The 14504-nt window shown below is 34.1% G+C and overlaps 1 protein-coding gene across 1 annotated transcript in view; it reads right to left on the bottom strand.

The window, feature by feature from the left end:
* The window catches only part of LOC123664852 (ATP-binding cassette sub-family C member 4-like), a 65756-nt gene that overhangs the window by 49218 nt on the left and 2034 nt on the right, over positions 1-14504 (bottom strand). The window contains exons 3-8 of the mRNA XM_045599269.1: positions 2633-2878; positions 1922-2129; positions 1591-1816; positions 1144-1300; positions 670-919; positions 345-590 (exon numbers count right to left, since the gene is read on the bottom strand). Of these exons, the coding sequence (XP_045455225.1) occupies positions 345-590; positions 670-919; positions 1144-1300; positions 1591-1816; positions 1922-2129; positions 2633-2878 (1333 nt within the window). The remainder of the gene's footprint in view (positions 1-344; positions 591-669; positions 920-1143; positions 1301-1590; positions 1817-1921; positions 2130-2632; positions 2879-14504) is intronic.

Raw genomic sequence — 14504 nt, 5'->3', positions numbered from 1 at the left:
AATAAAAAAAAACTATGACACTACTTCTTCCTGCTAACTACTACTTCCGACTACATTGATATTACTTACGAATTTAGATGATTTTAAATATTTAACAAGATCATAAAAACTTTGGTTCTTAAATTTTTCTAGGACTTTCAGTTTAGAATTCATGCGTACATCTACTGGTTGAGGTAATGTAAGCCATCAACCTTATTAAACATATACCATAAAACATATATTACCAATAAAATCATAATTTCTTTTTAATAGATATTCCTTTGGATCAAATCTTCTGAGTGCTATAAAATTTAAGTAAAAAAAAATAATAGTGATTTTTATTCTTAAATATAACATATTCTTACTTTGCCCGAACCCACTAGGCCAGCGACACCGACGAACTCGCCGGGGTGGGCGGTCAGGGAGATGTTCCTCAGCGTGTGCACGATAGGGTTGGTTTGCCAGCTGGCACTTAGGTTCGACAGTACCAATGTCGAAGGTTTGTATTTACTGTTTACGTTATCTTTTTCAGATCCGTTGCTTAAGATGTTAGGAGTTATCCCGACCAATTTTGTCTCTTCTTTATCCAACTCTTCGAGTAATAAAAAGTCCTACAAATATTTTTTATTACACCAGATCGAATAAGAAATAATTGTATAAAAACAAAAAAAAAAGTACTCATTAATTTACCTCGAGTCGTCTAATGGAAACTCTAGATTCGGCTGCCATCGCCAGCGCCAACGGGAAGAAAATGTTACAAGCCATTTGCAACAGATTATAGTATTGAACGAGAGAAAAAGTGATGCCCGCTCGAATTTCTCCTCCTAACACTACGAAAGTAATCACAGCAGCGAATAAAATGAAACGTTCTGTGAAGACGCTGAGGGCTATCGAAAAACCTTTGATGTACGAAGTACGTAGAATAAACTTAACTTCCCATCTGTAACAAATGATTTATGTCAAATTTCTTTTTAGCGACCGAAATTTTGATATCATTTAAATTAATTGAAACCATGAAACCAATAAGTAACCTAATAATAAATTGCTATTTGTATTTGAAACTTATTAAAAACATAATTTAAACCAACATTTAACATATTTGAAAAATAGCTTGGCTGAATTCTTAAATTACAGTTATGTTACTATTACAGTATGTTTACTCACTTTCGAAGTTTATCTACCAGCTTCTCGAACGGCTTTTCCCATGCATACATTTTAATTACTTGCACGCCGTTTACTAATTCGCTCATCACTTTAACTCTTTGATCAGTACGTTTTGCTATTTTCCCTCTAAAAGTACCTTGACTTCTACTTAGATAAGCTAAAAAAATTAATAATAAGAATATATTATTAGATATTGTGTTATATACTTTATTGCACCAAAAATTGTCCTCATCTTAATCAACGCCCATACATACATTTCACTCATTTTCAAGTTATAATAAGTAGAGTCAAGATATTACCGAATGGGGCATTGACGTAAATAGTAACGTGACTTTTACTATAATCTTGAAACAAAAAAAAAATTATAAAAAAAAAACAATAATTAAACAAGTCAAAAAATCTCCATAAGCGAATATTTTTTGGTTAGGAAATGTGTTTTTAATGTACCTTGTATTACTACAGCTTGTATGAATATGACGGCGAGAGCAGATAAGGTCGCAACCCCGATGTGTTGCCACACGAGATAAGAGACCAACGGCACTAAGATTGGCATCACCCAGATGTAGTGCAAATATAAAGCAGCTTGATCGAAACGGTTTACGTCGTTCGACATCAAATTGATGACTTGTCCAGCTTCTGTTTTACTCAAACCGATCCGGTTCAGCTTCAAGATCTATAGGAAAATAATATAAATATCTCTTATCATAATGAGATTTGTTACAGTAAATGATGCAATTAATATGCATATGTAATTGTTTTAATATAACATGATACTGACCTTTCTGTATAATATTGAACAAGCTGCTATTCTGACTCTCATACCGACACAGCTCTGGGTTAGAGTCGCGTGGCTAAACATTAGAGCGGTCAAAATCGATAAAAAGTTCAGTACAAAATTATAAATATGTGCATTTTTATATGTTTCGGGCGTCTTTTCCCCAGCAAAATATTCTATAAACAATGCTAGAACGAAGGGTATCATGGGCCTGAAAAAGATTTGACGTTTGTTTAATAATAATAAAAGTATATATAAAATTGTATATATAAAATTGCAAATGTTTTTAATTTTTTATTATATTTACACATACATAAAATATTTTATAATCATCATGATCGTCAAAATTTGTACGTTACCAAATATACCTAGTTACTTGAATATTTAGAAATAGGTATGTTACAATTTTATTTAAACACATGGAGTACAAGATTAATAAATTAAAGGTATTACATAAAACTTAAAACACGCTAGTATTTAAATGTGTTAAAAAGAATGTAACGAACTTTTCCTTCCAATCTCTTACTATCGACATTACATACTTTATATGACATAAAAGCTTGTCGCAACATTTAAGCGGAGACCTTGAACCGGCGAACCGATAAAGTAATTGGATCGATAAGAATTACTCTCGTTTGCCAAAAAACGGAAATGCTCATTGTAAATCATAGTATAGTATTATTAAGAAATAAACAAAGGTAAAGATAAACTTACCATAAAATAACGACAAGCAATCCTACTAATAATCCACACATCATATAGTCGACCCAGAAGCAGCTTACGATTGCTCTGGTGAGAGAAGGTCTGTCTTTTTTGTTTTTACATTTTTCTACTTCCTTTAGCCACGACTGCTCGAGTCGGTCGCCCAAGCGACCAGAATGATCATTATTGCGGGCTTGGAAGAGATCATCTATCGTTAGTCCTTGTTTGTATCCTCGTTTGAAAAGTGGTATGCTCCACCTGTAACAAAGAATATTTTTTCTTCTTTATTTATCTCCTTGACATAGCTATAGTGTAGTAGTGCATGTACCATGTAGGCTCTCACAACTCCTATACCGGCGATTTCGGGATCGATATTTTTTTTTTTTATTTATTCAAAAATACAAAAAACACATACTTAACACTTATACATAAGCCTGCCACGAAAAACTCACAAGAGCTTATCCGGACAAACCGATTTTTGTGATTGTATTTGTACAAATATTTCTTTCTGTTCTGGTTGTCTGTCCTTGTGGGTCTCCCCTGCGTGCCTCGCAGAGCACGTTAAGCTTTCCCCGGTTGTTATCATAGACAACTGATAGCTATCGTTGCTCATAGTAGGAAAAATATTCGCCAATCTGCAATGCAACAGCGTAGTGGATTCCCTGATCCTGAATATTTGTTTATGTACCTATAATATAAATGTATATTTGTGAGGTTAATAATTCAAGATTTTCTGTGTAAAAAACATTTGACGCATGCGTGTTGTATTACGAAGTTTATATCAGTTCATACCTATATATCGTATATTATAGAGAATGTTTTTAGCATTAAGCCCACCTTTTGTACTATTTTTTAATGTATTGTCCAATAAAGTAGAACTTAAGAGATACATCAATAACTTGACTTGCCCAGCTGAGAGAGCAATTCAGTCTCACCTAAATCTTTAACATTTGAAGTATACGGGTTCCGACTTCAAAAAAAGGAAGAGATTACTCAATTCGACCGTGTATGTATATATATATATATATATATATATATATATATATATATATATATATATATATATATATATTATGTATGTTCGGGAATAACTCGGTCGTTTAAGAACCGATTTTGATAACTCCATATTTGTTGGAAAGGAGATATCCCTAGTTTGGTACCATGATAAGGAAACCAGGATCTGATGATGGGATCCCAGAGAAATCGAGGCAAACTCTCCAAAATCCGCATAACTTTTTCCGAGATCTGATAACAACTTTTGGAGTAATCTTTGATAATGCGTATTTACTTTTTTTTTTGTTTACCTACGTTGTATTACTTGTCGATATAATTGAAGTCAGTTTTTCTTCGTTTGCCTGCAAACACAATTATTATTTTGGTAAAACGTTTTTATTTTTGGAAACCGTATTTGAATACGAATTACATATTGATGGAATATATATCTATACAAATAAATAAAATTGGAGAAAGTTTATTATACCTATTAGAACAACAATTAGAGCCAATTAATTTTGTAACACTATTATCTTATAATTTTGCATAGGTGGTTTTAAAATTTATTTGTAGCTGGTTGTTAATCGATCAATATCATAAAATTAGAGCGTCTGTTTGTAATATTTAAATAACCGCTTTTTACTAAATGCATATGGATGGATACGACACACGGTACATATACCAAAATAACATTTTTTTTTTATAATTTTTGTCTGTCTGTCTGTTTGTTCCGGCTATCCCTAAAACGGCTACACCGATTTTGACGGGACTTTCACTGGCAGATGGCCAGGGCTCGATACTTGGGCCTTTGCTGTTCTTGATTATGATAAACGACCTGCCGACAGTCATCGCTCAAAGTAAATGCCTACTATACGCTGACGAGTTAAAACTCTTCGAGGAGATCAAATCAGAGGCTGACTGTGTTGCATTACAGAGGGACGTTGACTCCATTGTCCAGTGGAGTGACAAGAACAAAATGGAGTTTAAGACGAATAAGTGTTACACGATGATATTCGGTCGGGAACGGGATCCCCTAAAGTTTGATTATAAAATTAAAAATCATGTAATGAACAGGGCAGACACCATTAAGGATCTTGGCGTTGTATTCGACGCGAAACTAACATTCCACGACCACGTGATGTCCTTAGCGAAAGAATTCCATAAGCGCCTTGGGTTTGTGCTTAGGAGTACAAGACTTCCATTCCATCAGTGTGTTGCGGCTGATATTCAATGCACTCGTGCGATCCAAGCTGGAAACAAGTGCCTGTGTATAGAATCCCTACCATATTACTTACAATCTTCTACTGGAAAAGGTACAAAAGACCTTCCTGCCATATCTTTATAAGGGGGCGTTCATAAAACGTGAGATGTTTAAGGCGGGGAGGGGGTCGAGTCAAATCTCATCTAATCTTACGTCGGTGAGAAGAGGGGCCTCGGCAAATATCAGACAATTGTTTTTCTGATTGAAACAAAAAAAAATATACTATTTTGGTTTAAATCCGGATTGTACATGCTTAAGATTTAATCTTAAGCGTAATCGTAATACGATTAAGATCATTACCTCGTTCGAAAGAAAATAATTTCAATAACAATCCAACGCGTGTACGTAAGAAACCCACATTTTGAAAAAACTCACGTGAGATTGTGGGATGGGAGAGGGGGTTGAATAATATCCCACGACATCTTACCAGGGGGGGAGGGAGTGACAGAAAATTTAAAGAACACCTCACGTAATTTATGGACGCCCCCTAAGCGAGTTAATGGATACCATCCCTACTTGTATCCAACAAACTTTCTATTGGGTTCCCTAAATTGTAATTCGTTAGAGGTCTGACGGGACACTAGTCGCCACTACGATTTTTGAAGATTCCGCTCGGTTTCTCTAGGATGCCATCATCAGAATCTATTTTCCTTACTATGGTACAAACCTTGGGATATCCCCTTTCTAACAAAAAAAAAAAAGAATTATTAAAATCGGTTCATAAACGACGAATTTATCCGCGAACACATAAAAATCATTTACATTAATACACATATCTATTAAAAAAACACAAGTACCAGGAATAAGTGAGAATATAGATGTTACAGGATCAGCTGATGCGAGTTGGGCGCCGCCATATTGGCCCTACTCCGTGGCCAGCTGTAGTGCGACATGTGACCGATAAACAAGATGGGGCGATAAAATAATTAAAGTTTCACTTTAAAAAATACAATCGAATTGAGAACATCATCCATTTTCGGAAGTCGGTTAATAATAAAAATTCAAACTATAATCTTTATATACCACTAGCTATGCCCGCAACTTCGTCCGCGAGGATTAAGTTATTGTTCAGTTTGCAGAGTTATAAAATAAATAAATTTCTAAAATAAAAGTAGCCTAAGTTACTCCTTTCTAAATCAGCTATTTGCCAGTGAAAATCCCGTCAAAATCGGTGCAGCCGTTAGAGAGGTTAGCCGGAACAAATAGGCAGACAGACAAAAATTGTAAAAAATGTCAATTTGGTAGGTATATGTACCGTGTCTATATCCATATGCATTTAGTAAAAAGCGGTTATTTTTAACCGACTTCCAAAAAAGGAGGAGGTTCTCAATTCGACTGTATTTTTTTTTTTTTAATATTACAAATCGACACTCCAATTTTATTTATTTGTTAAAATAATAATGTTAAAATATTTGTTCCGTTGTATTTGGTTTGATTTTTTCGTGCTCTATTATTTACGTCATACGTGAAAACCATTCTTCATTCATCATTCCACCAGAATGGTGTTAAGTTGATAATATATTTTGGCTATTACGTACATAACCGGCCTCTAATTTATGGCAGGTTAAATTTTTGTTATTTCTGACTCTACCTTAAGTCCGGTGCTGCGGGAAGTGCACTCATGCTCCGTTCTCTACTGTAAGATCAACATACGATACGATTGACCTTTAACGACTGACAAATAGACACTTTCAAACAAAATAACGCGTCAGGCATAATATTCTAATAAAATTAGTAACATTGCGTGCTAGAATATAGGTTTAGAAATTCGATAAATACCCAAAACCGAATCGCAGCACCCCACTGTCCACGTGGTCTTGGTCTGCCCTACCCCTAGTGTTTTTTTTTTAAGCCGGAGGCGCGGAGGGAGGGCAACCCTCGCCCGCCGTGCGAAAGCGCGCGAACGAATGCGTAGAGGAGCGGCCTTCGGCGACCAGCCTCCGCTGCGGAACGGAGCATGAGTGAGCGTGCTTTCGCACGCAAGGGCGGAAGGGCTGCACTTTCCGCAGCGCCGGAACCAAGCGTTATTCTAACCTCAAAGGTCACCCCCTCTCCCCTTAACCCCATAAATTAGTGACCGATTTAAAAATTTAACCTCAAAACTTTAACCACGACATCTCCGTAACCACGGGGTTTACACGATAAGTTGTCCGGGGGGGTAAAAAACGCTGTGTTCACTTAGTTCAAAATCTAAATAAAAACGTTATAGGTATCATACCGCCATAGAAAACTAGACTTAGTTACGTAAGTAACATTAGTAAATACTATCAGAACACGCGCAGTTCATGTTAGCACAGCCTATGAAACATGTTACGCTGTGTGTCAAAGTCAAGATCACAAACAAGTCTAAAATCACCGAAAAAATTAGTTTCATATATCCTCATACGATACCTTTTGTTTTTTATCTTCATTTACTTTACTACTAACGACCCGCCCCGGCTTCGCACGGGTGCAATGCTGAGACTAAATATACTACAGAATGTCTTTATTTATAGTATGAAGCTAGCGTTTGAAAACAATTTATAGTAATTACTTATTAATTTTTAACTATCCTAATTTAAATTTAAAAAAAAATGAAAGATGTAACCGATTTGGAAATTTTAATATCTCTGTCCTAACTTCTATAGTCTCGGCCCAGTGGATGTCAGGGGGGGCCGACCAGACGCTGAGTTTGCGTCTCTTACTTATTCTCTGAATTTTATTTATTGTATCTTATTCTATGTACCTTATCCTATGTATTCTATTCTATGTACCTTAATCTAGAGCGGATGGAGTCGTAATTATAACTCCTCCATCCCTAAGAGGAAAATTATCGGAAGGATCGATTTGAGATTTATTCCGGTAATTTTACTTAAATAATAAAAAAATTGCCGATTTTAGCCACATTAAGTATATAAAATATAAAAAGAAGACTTAAAATTACTAGAACTAATGTTACGTATCTTAAAATTTCACTGAAGTTATTGTCTTTTTTATCATTCAAAACACTTTTAATCACTGCACTATGTTTCAACAAAAAGGCCATATGTTTCATTTCATCTAAACTTATTCCTTCATGTTGAGTACACTTGCACTAGATAGAGTCATATCCGTTTTTAATTGGGATCTTCTTAACGACACTTGATTCTCTTAGAACTCGGTGGTGGAAGGGAACTCCGTGAATTTCTAGGTCACAGGGTTCATCGATAGTCATCAAGTAAGTGCCAAATACAAATTGTTTACTGACCTCAGGACCACATTGCTTGGTCAGCGTTGTCTGAATTGCATAGGAATTGGTCGCTGGTCGACAATGAACAGCACGGTTTTACAACTGGTAAGTACTTTATTCCTTTCGCCAAAAGGTAAGGATATTTGGGAATAATGGTTACAGATTTGTTTTCTGGTTGATGAAAAATTGGTAATGAATATAATCTAATCATTTTCCGGCATACTTCGCAACTATTTATAAACTGCTGTAATTGTCTCTTGCATTCTATCCCAATAGTAATTTCTACGAATCCGAACTAAAGTCCCCTTAATGCTCCGGTGGCATGTTTTTCCTTCATGATGTTTACTTATGATAGCTCTCTTCTTCTTCATCTTCAACACATACTACTTGTTTTGTGCATTCATAGAAATTAACTAAACCTTTTTCAAAAAGTTGAATAATTATATTACTGAATAATTTTCGATGTTCCTCTTCGTTAAAATAAATAAAATACTTTGGATTCCCTGATACCCTGGATTCAAGTCTGAATGAATCGTTGCCGATCTACTAGACTCTGATCGCACAGGATAGCCATTTTCATTTAAATTTTCATTAGGAATTTCTATAGAACTAGCTGTTGCTGTTTGACTTAAATCTGATATAGTCAATGCTGATGAATCACCGCAATCTAGGCTTTGATCAACACTAACTACTTGTGACTGATTTTCTTCATCTGAATTTAAGGCGTTAATTTTTATCCTAGACAGAGCATCAGCATCATAACAGTAATTGATATCTTTTGAACATTCATTGTCGTAATAATAATGTTCATCACAGGGAAAATTCTCTTCATAGTTAGTCATGGTTAATTTATTTAAATTAAATTCTTGTTGCATTTTTGGCTGAGCTGTCCTCATGGATACATCATTGGTTTGTTGTTGAGGTTGTGGTGGCTTGTAGCCGAATTGCTGAGGGGTTCGTACCCTAGTTGTTGTGGGGGCTTATACCCGAATTGCTGTGGGGGCTTGTACCCAACTTGTTGCGATCGGTAACCTAACTGAGGTCTATAACGGAACGATGGCCTTGGTAGTGGACCTTGACTCTGAATTTGAGATGCCTTTTGAGAATTATTAAAATTAAATGAATAAAAAGGTAAGCTGGGCTTGTGACCAAATGGTTGTGTAATCGGTGGCCATGAATCCATAATTTGGCTATTACCATGTACACGATTACGCATTTTATATTGCTCCAAGAAGTTTACTTCCTCGAGAACAATACTTAAAGCTGCTTCTAAAGTTGTGGGTGATTTAAGCTTAACTATACGCACCATATTTTCCGGGAGGTTATATAAAAACACATTTAAAGCTGTATTATTATAAATAACCGACTTCGCAAGTTTTAAATCTGGATCATGGATTGAATTGACCTTCGACATTAATAACGAACGAACACCTTGTATTCTGTTATAAAATTCGAGAAAGGTTTCACCTGGGTTAATTTTTAAGGATTCTAACTCGATATTAATGCACTCTTCACTGCGAGGGTCTCCAAAATGTTGGATTAACAGAGTTTTTAAAGTGGACCATGTTACAATATCCTCTCGTTCAGATAAAAGCGTAGCTGCATCATCTCTTAGTCTACTCGTTAAAACATGAAAAACGTAAAGATTTTGTTCCTCGTTACCATCATAACGCTCAATCACGTACTGACATTTTTGTAAATAAAGATTTAACTGTCTTTTATCACCACTATATAGCGGAATTAGATCTAAAATTTCTTTTGGTATTAGTGATACGGTTGTGGTTGTCATGATTATAGAGTAATGAAATGATCAGAGGATGCAACTGTCTTAAATATAAAACACCTTCAAACGAAAGAAAAAAAATCACACATACAATAAAAACACACAATAAAATAAAATGATAATAAAAATCAAATTTAGAAATTAACAAAAATTGTAAAGCATAATTTGTAACTTTATATAATATTATATTGTAAAATCATTTAAGTATTTATTAGAATTTAAACCTTTAATATAAATTGAAACTTATTATATGTTTCATTATATAACAATTTAATACTTATTTAATTTATTTAATTCAATTCAAAATTTAATTTTATAAAATTATGCATCATAACACTTGAATATTATAACAATTTATTAATTTAATTTATTTAAAATTTATTTAATTCAATTTAACATTTTATTTTCTTAAATAAAATATCATAACACTTTATTATAACAATTTATTTATTTAATTTATTTAATTCAATTCAAAATTTAATTTTAGTAAATGAAATATCATAACACGAATATTATAACAATGTAATATAATGTAATTTCTTTAATACAATTCGAACTTTAATTTAACAAAGTATCTATGTTCCTTGGTATTTGGAAAGAACATTTCGATGAAATATCCAAAATTAAAGGAATTTGGTATCGCACGATTCAAAGTCAGCCTCCTCCCGTGCCCTGATTTAACCATTACAAAATAAATAGATCTTATATTATAATAGCTCATCGTCTTAGGTCGGGACATATTCCATCAAAAAGTTTTGGATTCCTTATGAAAAAAATTGGCTCTCCTAATTGTGATACATGTGGAACTAAAGAAGATTTATATCACTTGTTGATGTAATGTATCAAATTGCAGACTCAGAGACAAGTATTGTTTAGGAACTTAAAACTTTGTTCGTTCGATGTTGGGGCAGTGCAAAGTATTCTAGCGGATCCCTTATCAGAATCTGCTAGAATGATTTTTGATTTTTATAAATTATCCTTTGTTTGATTTATGTAACTAGATTTTAGTAATTGAGGTATTTTTGTTTAAGTTTTTTGTGCGTGTTCCGATTATTTTGTAAAAGTTATAATGGGACTGGCATGTCCTTACAAAAGTCCCTAAAATCAATAAAAGAAAAAAAAAAAAAAAAAAATCTATGTTCCTTACTACTCTATGTTCCTATTCTAAGAAAGATAAGACCGAATAATTTCATACGGAGATATCAATTTCACAACGTTATAGTGAGCAAGGTTTGATCTCAATAATAACAATAACTTAATAACTATATGAAAAATACAGGAGGATTACCGAAACAAGGATTGGCGAAAAGATTGACTCACCAAATGACCGCTATTCCCATATTCTGTTTTCTCTGCTTCTCGAGACACAAAAGAATATTTATTTGGTTCGAAGGATCTCTGCTCACGTAGAATATTCGCGTATTTTTTGGAAAACTACGGAGGCTATAAGAGAATCCTCACCGGCTGCGCCACTTTTGGTTTCGAAGCGTTTTGAAAACAATTTATAGTAGTTACTTATTAATTTAACTATCTTAATTTAAATTTAAAAAAAAATGAAAGATGTAACCGATTTGGAGGTTTTATTATCGCTGTCCTAACTTCTAGTCTCGGCCCAGTGGTTGTCAGGGGGGCCGACCGACGAGACGCTGAGTTTGCGTCTCTTACTTATTCTCTGAATTTTATTTATTGTATCTTATTCTATGTACCTTATCCTATGTATCCTATTCTATGTACCTTAATCTAGAGCGGATGGAGTCGTATTACAACTAGCTAGCTTATAGCATGGTTATTAACATAATAACAACATTCAAATATGCGTCGTTAGATTACACGTTGTTACAGAATGCGTTGAAGAAATAAAGGTTCACTGCTCGTTTCCGGTAGGTGACAGCGTGATAATTTGTAGCCTGTGTTGACCCGACTTCTTAATAATATTCGTGCCAAATTTGAAGTAAATCCATGGAGTACTTTTTGAGTTTATCCCGGACATACATACAGACAAACAGACAAAAATTCTAAAAACCATATTTATAGCTACGGTATCGAAAGTAGATCACACCCCAAGTATTCTTTAAAAAAACATTCAATGTACAGTCTTGACTTTCCTACCATTTTATATGTACTAGCTGCTGTCCGCGACGTCGTCTGCGTGAACGCTATACAGCACCAAAAATACCTACGATTATTTATACCTTTTATAATTGTGTTTGCAGGCAAACGAAAAAAAACCGACTTCAATTACATCGACAAGTAATACAACGTAGATCGACGAAAAAATAGTCAAGTAACTACGCGTTATCAAAGATTACTCAAAAAGAAGTTATCAGATCTCGATAAAATTTATATGTGACCACATCATAAACATCAGCTTTTGAGTAAATTAAAAATTATCAAAATCGGTACACCAAGTAAAAAGTTATGCGGATTTTCGAGAGTTTCCCTCGATTTCTCTGGGATCCCATCATCAAATCCTGGTTTCCTTATCATGGTACAAAACTAGGGATATCTCCTTTAAAACAAAAAAAAAAATAATTATCAAAATCGGTACATCCAGTAGAAAGTAATGCGGTATAATACAACGTAGGTCGACGAAAAAAGCGTCAAGTAAAAACGCATTATTAGATATAACTCGAAAAGTAGTTGTTAGATCTCATATAAATTTAAATGGGACCAAATGACACACAACACCTTTCGATTAAAAATTTTTTGTCGAAATCGGTCCAAACAAAGTTCAAACAGTAACAAAAGTTCCGATGTAACATACATATAAAAAAAAATACAGTCGAATTGAGAACCTCCTCCTTTTTTGGAAGTCGGTTAAAAATAACATTCATTTACCCGTTTCTTCTTTACATTTCATATCTATAGAAAAATCTCATAGATGGCGCTGCTTTAAAATTGTCTTGTCTACTTATATTCATTTAATTATGTTTAGCGGTTTAGTTACTTATATTGCGTGATTTTTATAGTGTGAAGCTAGCTTATATATATATGGCATGGCTATTAACATAATAACAACAACATTCAAAAATGCGTCGTTAGATTACACGTTGTTACAGAATGCGTTGAGGAAATAATTGTGTTTGCTCGCAAACGAAAAAAAAACTGACTTCAATTACATCGACGAGTAATACAGCGTAGATCGACGAGAAAATAGTCAGGTAACTACGCGTTATCAAAGATTACTCAAAAAGTAGTTATCAGATCTCGATAAAATTTCAATTTGACCATTTGATAAACATCAGCTTTCGATAAAATTAAAAATAATTTTTAACAAAAAAAAAAAAACCGACTTCAAACAGGAAACTAAAAAGTGAAAAATAAATTTACTTAGTACAAAGTAATTCGTATTTTGATTTAGTTAATCAGAAATGATTAAATAAATATTTTATAATTTTGAAGTCGGTGCCAAGTAAAACAATAACTACTCTAGTATCTACTCGTAAGTTGTATTCAGTTTTCTTTCATAATTTGTTTCATTGTCTATTAGGTTGAATACTGTTATTATTCTGTTATTGTTTTGACATATCTAATAATTTTTTTTGTACTTGTTTGTTGTGTGTGTGTTGTTTGTATTTGTTATTGTAGCCAGGTTGTTGTAGTATTTACTTGGCACCAACTTCAAAATTATAAAATATTTATTTAATCATTTCTGATTAACTAAATCAAAATACGAATTATTTTGTACTAAGTAAATTTATTTTTCAATTTTTAGTTTCCTGTTTGAAGTCGGTTTTTTTTTGTTAAAAATTATTTTATTTTATAATTTTTAGTGATGGGTAGACCTAACAAAGATGCTTTTTCTCTTGTGTCGGGGGTCCAGAAACACACAATACACAAGCACAAACACCCAGACAATGACAAACATCTATATGGTCAATACAAATGTCTGTCGTGCGCGAAGATTGAACCCACTAACGCCAGCGCAACATCCGGGCTGTGACCGCTGCGCTAACGCGTCGACATACTATGAGTAGAGTTCGCTATCAGGTGTACGTAATAACAACCGGGACTGACAGCCTAGCGTGTTCTCTGAGGCTAGGTTGGGAGAACCACAAGGATTAACAACTAGACCGAAAATAAATACTTGTATAAACATAAATATCCACTCCGGGCGGGAATAGAACCCGCGACCGTCGGTGTTTAGGCGCCGCCGACACGGCACATGCACCATTATATCAAAGCGGTCGTCAAACAGCAAAAGCTAACTGCTGTAAATTGTTGAGAAATTCCCTCGAGTGTTTATGGACTCCATCATCAAACCTGGTCCTGCGACACAGATGATCACACAGCAGGTAATTGCTATAAATCGTTGAAAAGTTCCCTCGACTATCTTTCGTCTCCATCATCAGACTGAAATGGCACTTATAACTCATACATATGCAAAGTTCTCATCAATAGAAACGAATTAAGTTCAAACAGCTGGTAATTGCTATAAATCGTTAAAGAGTTCCCTCGACTATCTTTTGTCTCCATCATCAGACTGTAATGGCACTTATAACTCATACAGGTGCAAAGTTCTCATCAATAGAAACGAATTAAGTTCAAAAAGCAGGTAATTGCTATATATTGTTGAAGAGTTCCCTCGACTATCTTTCTTCTCCATCATCAGATCGACTCCAGACCTTTATTAAGTAGT

Source organism: Melitaea cinxia, chromosome 2 (genome assembly GCF_905220565.1).
Source record: "Melitaea cinxia chromosome 2, ilMelCinx1.1, whole genome shotgun sequence".
NCBI classification, from domain to species: Eukaryota; Metazoa; Arthropoda; class Insecta; order Lepidoptera; family Nymphalidae; genus Melitaea; species Melitaea cinxia.
The sequence above is the reverse complement of the archived record's forward strand: the minus strand, read 5'-3'. Positions and strand labels throughout refer to the sequence as shown.